The sequence below is a fragment of the Brassica oleracea genome, chromosome C1 (assembly GCF_000695525.1).
Source record: "Brassica oleracea var. oleracea cultivar TO1000 chromosome C1, BOL, whole genome shotgun sequence".
Lineage (NCBI taxonomy): Eukaryota > Viridiplantae > Streptophyta > Magnoliopsida > Brassicales > Brassicaceae > Brassica > Brassica oleracea.
The window spans coordinates 12,351,321-12,360,068 of record NC_027748.1 but is presented as its reverse complement, the minus strand read 5'-3'; the positions used below and the strand labels follow the sequence as shown (position 1 = coordinate 12,360,068).

At 35.3% G+C, this 8,748-nt stretch overlaps 2 protein-coding genes across 8 annotated transcripts in view; one reads left to right on the top strand and one right to left on the bottom strand.

Annotated features, from left to right (window-relative positions):
- The window catches only part of LOC106297338, a 5,626-nt gene extending 4,439 nt beyond the window's left edge, over positions 1–1,187 (top strand). For 2 of the 5 annotated variants that reach the window (XR_001261428.1, XM_013733611.1), the window contains 3 exons: positions 590–673; positions 755–842; positions 928–1,187. Coding sequence is in view for 3 of the 5 variants with exons in the window: in XM_013733611.1 (XP_013589065.1) it covers positions 590–673; positions 755–779 (109 nt within the window). In the remaining 2 variants the exon portion in view is untranslated. The other 3 variants (XR_001261429.1, XM_013733601.1, XM_013733607.1) reach the window with 3 other exon arrangements.
- A 4,757-nt stretch (positions 1,188–5,944) lies between these two features.
- On the bottom strand, positions 5,945–7,778 carry LOC106344802 (transcription factor bHLH126-like). 3 transcript variants are annotated; one of them, XR_001270200.1, is made up of 5 exons: positions 7,402–7,778; positions 6,906–7,265; positions 6,750–6,823; positions 6,522–6,596; positions 5,975–6,362 (listed from the first exon to the last, which is right to left on the bottom strand). XR_001270200.1 is itself a non-coding variant. In XM_013784113.1 (4 exons), exons 1-3 carry the CDS (start codon positions 7,624–7,626, stop codon positions 6,755–6,757), a joined length of 654 nt encoding a protein of 217 aa, XP_013639567.1. In that variant the 5' UTR covers positions 7,627–7,778; the 3' UTR covers positions 5,945–6,362; positions 6,750–6,754. The 3 variants fall into 3 exon arrangements, 2 of the variants coding, with proteins under 2 accessions (XP_013639567.1, XP_013639574.1); XM_013784113.1 differs by lacking the exon at positions 6,522–6,596 and having other exon boundaries at positions 5,945–6,362; XM_013784120.1 differs by lacking the exons at positions 6,522–6,596; positions 6,750–6,823.
- Between the last annotated feature and the right edge of the window lie 970 nt (positions 7,779–8,748).

Genomic DNA, 8,748 nt, shown 5'->3' with positions numbered 1-8,748 from the left:
AACAAGCTGAGAAGACCTGCTACATTGATCAAGGTGTGAAGACAGATTGAAATCAGTCTTCAAGTGGGAGATTGTTGGTCAAAAATATCAACGCATGCAAGTTGGTGATGGTGAAGAACACTTTTTTTTTTCTCTTTGGTTTTTTGGTTGGTAAGTTTGGTTGTTACACCAACTCACCACCAACTCACAAATCCCCTCCTATAAATAGATGCATGAAGGAGAAGGGGAAAATCATCCCAAAACAAGAAGAGAAGAAGAAGAGAAAAACGTGAGAGAGAGAGAAAAAAAAAACTTTTTTTCTCACAAAAAATCTTCTTTAAGAAATTACGAGTAATTTCTGAGTGTATTTGGGATCGGGGTGTGAGTTGTGAGCTTGTAAAATTTCCTTGGTTGATAATAAAAGATCTGTAGCAGGTCCGGAGACGTAGGCAACATTGGCCGAACTCCGTTAACAATTTTGTGTATGTGCTCTTTTTCCCGCTCCCATAAATTCTGGTTTACCGCAAAATTTGACCGCGTATTTCCTAACAAACAAAACTAACTTAGTTCTACAATAGCGATTTAACTGCATTTCTATGTATCCTCGCAGGTTCCTCCGAAACCTATTGCGAGAATTCCTGCAGCCTCTACTTCCTCCTTTAGTTTTTGTTGATGAAGAAGAAGAATCTACAGAGTAAGTTAGACAAAATATGAATGTTTTCGCAGCAGGGCAGAGATGTTTTGTTATTGAGTTTTTGATTATGAAATTGCATAGAGGTAGGAGAGAAGAGGAAGAGTGAAACTAACTCATCATCGTCATCACAAGGTCTGCCGCTTAGTGATGGCCGTGAGATTAAAAAAGTGTAAGCATAAGGTCCTCTTGGTTCATTCACCAAACAATCACGCCTTGTGTATCTAACAATGTTTACTTTTTTATAAAAATTGTAGAGAAACAGAGCTGCTGCTACAGAACCCATTAAGACATTTCCCACCCAACAGCTTCCTACGATGATAAATGTTATCATCATCTCTACCAACAACCATAACAGACACGATCTTCTGAGTTTGAGATTTGAGCTTTTGTCTATAAAGCTCCTTGAATTCTTTTCCTATTTTGTGTACTGAGATCTATGTATCATGCTGAGCTTTCCGTCTGTTCTTGAAACTGAGTTCTTAAAAATTTAACTGATTTCAGTTAGTTACTTAAATCTCCTCCTAATAGACCATGTGTAGTGGAAGTATCGGAAAACAACTAATTCATATATTTAACTTGGGGAAAGGAACCAACGGCTTCACTCCAACATCTTCTCCTCCTCTTCTTCAGTCTTTATCCGAATACACTTGGTGGTGAAGAACAGAATCTCCTCTTTAAGGACCCAAAATCCACGTTCTTCGTCAACAATAATGCAAGATTGGCTCTCTCTGTTTTGATCAGTTTCGTCGGATTTTACGAAAGTGACGACTTTTCTTCTGTCTCATACCTCTCTGGTTGGGCTCTTACTTGGGCTGCTCTTCACACTTTTCTATGGGCATCATCGCACTTACTGGGCTTCGTTCAACTTGGGTCCATAATGGGTTCTATTATTTTCAAAACTACAAGCCATCTATCTATTTTGTAATCACTAGAAGGGACTAACAAAAAGCCTTCTTGCTACCTTTATATTAATGCAAAAATTCAGTAAAAAAAAAAAACTATCTAAGATTGGTCAATACTTAATTTGATAACCATTAGGCTAATCACATAGTGTACGTTTTTCTGGAAAGGTTTTACCCACATTAGAAAGTTTTATGTTTGTGAACAAAAAAAAATGAGTTTTATGTTTAAACTCCAGTTTTATGTCTAAAATACAATTTGGGCTTTGTACCGCTAGAGACTAGCTAGGCTTACAACATAGTTTAAAATCTCTTCCTTTTTCAAATTATAATATAAAATGATACATCTTTTTTCTTGATACACAGAAAGCTTATGTTATTTGCAAAGCCCGGATTGTTGAGGTCTAGAGCCAAAAACGCCGGTACTATGTCTCTTGCACTCACTGCAACCAAAAGCTAGAGAGATCTGTCGCATCTCTCCAGTGTTATAAGATAAAAAGTTTTCATACTCATTTAAAGAAAAACAAGTCATTATTTTATGCATTCAGATCAGTCATATTATTGTTTATCACAGATACCGTGATTATTGATTGATAATAGAAATAATTATACCACTTTTGTGGTGTTCAACAAGGAGATGCTTAAGCTCACTAATCAAGAAGTATCTACTATACTTCTCAATGAGGTTTTTCTTAACAATCACTCAAAACATTAAAGAATTTCGAACATTACACATGTGCACTAATAGAAAATTAAAAATTTCTTCACTCTTTTTCTTCTTATAAATCTCTTCACCCTTCTTCTTCTACACTAATATGATTCAACTACTATAACTCAAGTATTTTTAAGATCTCTGCGCTTGCTCTGCCCCTAGTATTTTATATAGTAGTATAGTACATAATTGTATAGAAAGTAACATGAAATAATAGATGGAATATAATACTAGTTAAGCATTATGCGTGTTTTATAAAACCTTTTAGAATCATATGTATATATATGCAGGGACGAATCTAGACTATTTGATTTGATGGGTGAGTGCACTGTTGCTATTAAAAAAAGAAAGATACATATATTGTGTTTTTGACACATTATATGTATGTGTTACTGATAGTTTTCAAGATTTTATCGAGTCTTTTTGGTTTCTCTGAGTCATTTCAGGTCTGGAGTTGCATTGGATGGGAGATAGACCAGTTGGAGGAAACGAGGAGAAAAATAATGTAATTTAGAGTTTTTCACGCAGAACAGTCGAGCGGAGCAGCCCGAGTGCATGTTCCAGCGGCAGAGATTTTTAAGGAAGTTTCCAAATATTTCGGGATTTGCCCTAGTTTTCCCTATTTTTCCCTCTAACCGCATGTGGCTCATGTATATATTCTTCTTTTATTTACTTTATGACCTTACTTTAGTTTTTACGCAAGAAAGGCCTAGAGAGCTCTGTGATTTGGCAATTGCTACTTGTAAGGGAGAAGGCCTCATCTATCTCCTAGAGAAGATTATCTTGAACTCTCTGATTTCTATTATCTATTATATGCAGTATTATTCAGAAATCATGCTTCTATGTTATTGTGTTATGACTGAGTAGTCACCGAGTTAGTTTAGGGTTCTAGGGTTTGGGATTCGCGAGCTGAATCATAAATAAGTCATCTAAAGATTGTCTACATTCATATATGTTCTTATTGCTTACATTGAGCTGATCACTTAGTCATAAATTAGGGTTAATCAATTTAGCTAACCGTTGGTTGATAACTTGATATGATTTGAATGAGCTTTTCATCCCAAGTCAGGGAGAGTAGATATTAGGGTGTATTGTGAACATATCGGACTTGATCTCTAAAGCTTGCTATCGCGTCTTGGTCCAAACGAGAGTTTAGGTATCAAGACCGATCTGCAAAGGAATCAACACCACGACAGTGGGTTGTTTCAACCTGAGTGATCCGAGTTTAGTGTTTCAACCAACACCACGACAGTGGGTTGTTTCAACCAACACCACGACAGTGGGTTGTTTCAACCAACACCACGACAGTGGGTTGTTTCAACCAAAGTGATCCGAGTTTAGACTTGTGTAAACTGGACTTGAATAATTGCTTGGTTTGCGATTTCCTTACCCGAAGAAGAAACCCTAGACTAGCGCCTTTAATCAATTCGAAAACAACCTCACTTGTTACTTGTTCTTTACGTTACCTTACTCCTTTAAAACTCCACTTCTGTTTTAGCTTTATTATGATCCCATAAAGAAAAAGTGTGAACTGGTCCTCTGTAATTGAATCTAAAGATATTTCAACTATACTGTTAACTTAACAGTAGACAAAGATCCAATTTTAGTGTATCAAAGTACGGGTGCACAAGCTGCTTTTTATCATATGAACTAAAACCATCCCCATTAGCGATGCGGGGTGGAGTTTGCCACATGGATTTTTCTTTTATATTTTTTTATTTTTTTGTTTTAAAAAAAAAATATTAATAAAGTAACCAATCGTGGGTCGCCACGTGTCGTGGGACCCACGAAAACAGTGATGAACCGCCTCTTGCGGATGAACCCCGACGAGACCAGTTCATTAAGCTCACAATATTGTATTATTTTTTTCTCAATGGGCATGCTCTAACATAATTTTGATGTTTATATGTACACAATTTTGAACTTTAAAATAATCGTGGGTGCACTTGCCCCCACACCTTACAATGGGTGCACTTGCCCCCATGCCTTACGACCTGGCTTCGCCACTGTATATATGACGACTTTCCATCCAAAAACCATCGACTGAGTAAGTAAGAGATCGCCCTTGTAGATCATAATCTATTGATTATTGAATCACGAAAAAGAAAAATCGGGTCATTCCCATATCTGAATCTCTTGGACCTGACACCAACTGATGGAGAAGCACGTGTGGATATGTTTGGCTACAAATCGATATCATATTATGAGGCTAAATTAAACCCCACACGGACACACACACAATAAAATAAGTCATGGTCAACACTTGTGTTATAAAGCTAAAAAACATCTTACACATATAACTAAGCTAAGCTGTCTCAGATCTTGCTCTTAATTATTGCAGCTCGCCATTAGATCCGTGTACAAAAAAAATTCTCGATCAAATTAACTTGCCATTGATAAACATCTTTTTGTATGAAATACTAACAATAGTGTGATTTAAAATTAAAAATTAATTGATAAATGCCATCAAAGCTGTGATCGAGCCATGCAATTTGCATTTTTCAACGGTTTTTATTGGTTTGTCTGGATATCAGGATGTAAATACCTGGTTTTAAAACTTTCAATATTACAAATCTTAATCTAATGAAAATTTGATAAATCAAACGTCTGAGACAATCTTTATTGGAAAACAATCTGATTTGATGATCATGAGTTTGTTGGACAGCATCTCAAAGTTGATTAATAATTCATTCAGTTGCCAATAATGATATAGCTAAAGGTACCAAACGAATATCAGGGAGATCTCAACAACTCATAATGCGTATCTCTTAAGTGCCTAAAACATTTGAACTGCTGTCAACTTGGCTTAAGTTCGTGAGACATATATAATATAAGTGGATATTAATCATATCTAAAACTATTATACTTATATGTGATTCTATTTATATGCTTTTTGGTATGCGTAGGCAAAAGAAACCAAGATTTGGGGATATGTATCATGTATAATATTGTGTCGTATCGTGAATTACAAAAGAAAGCAAGATTTTGTGATTGTATATTAGATAAGCTTTTATAGTTTCTTAAATTATAATAATATTTTAAATCCTGAATAACAAATTAATATGAAGATTCATAAACAGAAGGTGGTTCTATGCATTGAATTTAGGCGATTTCTTTATGTCAATATGATTTTTCCTTATTGGAACAATCATCGGGTGATTATCATAAGCGTTTACCAATTTGTTTATATCAATGTGTAAGTGAGCAATATTACAGTGGATTCTCCCATTTTTGCTTGCATGTAAATGTCATGTAACATTCTTAGGCTCCTTAATATGATAGGTATATCTTATATTCAAGTTTTTTGGTCAACGTTATATTCGAGTTACCGGATTTCACTGGATATATAAACGTATATATATGATTCTAGAGGTACATTTGTGATGTCATTTACGTTGTCAGTTGATGGTGCTTATGGGTTTTTTTTTACACGTATCCTGACACTTACTGACTTACGTATATAGTCATATGAAAATTGGTGATGCCGATGTCATTTCATTTGTACCATTTAGTGTATGAATGCGTAATATACGTACACTTATCTGATCTTTTATCTACCACTTTTGAATTGCTCAAACGATTGGGTTTCTCGATAGCGTTTTGTATTACTACTTCATAGTTTGATAACTCATTATGTCGCAGAAATAGCGGTTGTTCCTTCTCAGTTATATTAATTATATATATATAAAACCTTATATACATACTAAAAACCCGCATGAACACATAACAATGAAATGGCACAAAAGATGCTAATAATAAAAGGGAAACCTGATAGCTGAAATTTGGAGCTGATAAGAAGCAAATGTAAAGCAACACACACAAAAACCTTATTGTGAGAAAAATGATCTATTGCAAACATCACAACCTCAGTCTTTACGGTTCTGCGTTGAATGATGGTGAACTTTATGACCTACCCATGCATAAAATCCTTTTGAAACATAACTGCAATACGCACTTATCAAAACAAAAAACTGCAACACGAACTTGAATTTGTTTAAACCGAGGCTATGCCTCCATCCAAGAGTATATTTCATGGCCAGCTTTCCAAGATGAAGTTTCATGAATGCTTTAGATATTTCTGCATTTAGCATACCATGAAATTAGTTAGAACATCAACTATAGCTCTCTTGTATGATGCATAAAAATATAGATACGGCCTATCGAACTTAACATATATTGATGCACTATAAATATTTCAAACATTAGTTAATTATATATGTAGGAGCAAGAGAATAACCTATTGGAGCAACGAACAGATGGTATCTACAAAAAACGCTTTTCTTATATCCACTAACAAGCTTCAATACCAAATCTATATAAAGAAAATAAATTGGAAATGAGTTTATATATATTGGGTTACAAATTCAAACCAACATATAAAATTAAGAGTTCTTTTGGAAGAGAGATCATACGATGAACAAGTCTTTAGGACTACAAATGTTATGATTAATAAGTATTATAGTACCCCGTCTAAAGTATCAACTCCTCAACTAGCTTCTGCTGCAACCAAGCTAAGTCCAGGCATCCAAAACTATTAACCTGTGTTAAATATAGTTAAATATAGTGAAACCCCTAGACTAATTGCAATTTACATGGCATGTTGTATAACTTGTGACAATACCTCGACTTGAATAGTGTGCATGAGCCTCTCATTGACTCTTGTGGTGAGACAGCTGATGACTTCAAGTCCTAGCTCCTGAAGTGTCTCAAGCACTCTTGAGAGTGGCAAAGCTTCGGGACCTGACGAGTTGCTGCTCACCGCCACTTCGAAACCGCTCACGCATGGTTGCACCATCACACTCGCCGGATACGATTTGCCTAACTCGGATCCAGTTCTTGCCGGATCCGGACTCGATTTATATGTATGACATGTTTCTCTGCTTAGCTCGTCTCTTCTTGCACTAAGTTCTTTAATCCGTGTTTCCGTGTCCTTAATGAAATTCACCGCTCCGTTTACATGATCCGAAACAGCTCTCTTCCCCTAACAATTCAATGAAAATAAAAGACATATTCATAACCCTAAAAGCCACATCTCACCAAACCTAAGTTTCTTTTGTTAGAAAAACAGTATACGGAAAATAATAAAATTTGAGAAAAAAGTGAGTAAGAATAGAAACCTTAATGTATTGGAGAGGTAAGTGAGAACGAAGCGAAGCAAAGAGTGTAGCCATCTCTTGTCTTCTCTGGCGTTCGATGTCGCGGTGGAGAAGCTTCTTTTTCTTCTTATTGTCATCTATTTCACGGGGTATATCGGAGCCGCCGCTGCTGCCACCTTCACCGGCTGAGCCAAATGGCCTCTGTCTCTGGTACCCTTTCGGGCTGGGATTCTGATATGGATCCATAGTTTTACACTTTGAGCTTTAACAATGCCAGATCTCCGTAGGATTTTGTGGTTGTCCAAAAATAATTTATTTTCTTGTATTGTTTACTGGTTAGCTTTTTTATATTGTGAAGAATGGTGCCTAAAGAAAACAAATGGTTCTGTCTGTCTCCTTAGGTGAGAGGGGAGGACCATTCTTTTTAATATATAAATACTAATCAGGAAGACCAAATAATGCAGCTTCCAGAATTGCCTTTTTAACACGTTTTTCTACGAAATTTGGTTTTTAGCTATAACTTTTTTTTGGGGATGAACCTAGCTAGGCCTTGAGTCCTTGGCTCTCTTCTTAAACTATATACGATAGATTCAACGCACAACGCCCTCCACATCATCTTCTCTTTCTTCCACATCAGTTTCTCTCTCTTCCAACTAATAATTCAACACCCACTCATTTTTTATACTCTACAATGGTTTATTTAAAATAAAATTCAACACCCTACCCTACAATTTTTATTTTCCATTTTTTTTGTTTTGTTTTACATCTTTTATTTTGTAATTACATATTAATAATTATTATTAGTTTAAATTAAATTACAATACTTAAGAGCTATATAAATGATTAAATAATTTATGTTTAATTTTATAATTTTAATAAAAATATCAATTATTTAAGACATGAAATATAAAGAATTATTATTAAAAAGTAGAATTACGAAAATTTAAAATTTAATACAATACATTAATAAGCACACAACACAAATAATAAAACACATAACATAATTAGTACAATAAACACAACTCACAAACTTGGAAATCTTTCTAACCACGGAACATGCTGAATTTTTGCCATATGTGTTTGACTAGATCTGCTTGCAGTTCGTGATGCACATTTGAATCCCGCAACTCAGATCTAGCACGCACGTGATTTGCAAATGAAGGTAACACTTCGGTCGAGAATGGTTGTGGGGCATTAGATCCACTTGCCTCAGATTGATCATAATCGGTCCAGAGTTGAGCATATGTATCTCGTTCATCCTCAACAATCATATTATGCAATATGATACATGACCTCATTATGATAGCCAAATCAGAAATTTCCCACAAGCGAGCTGGTTCCCGAATGATTTTAAATCGAGCCTGCAGC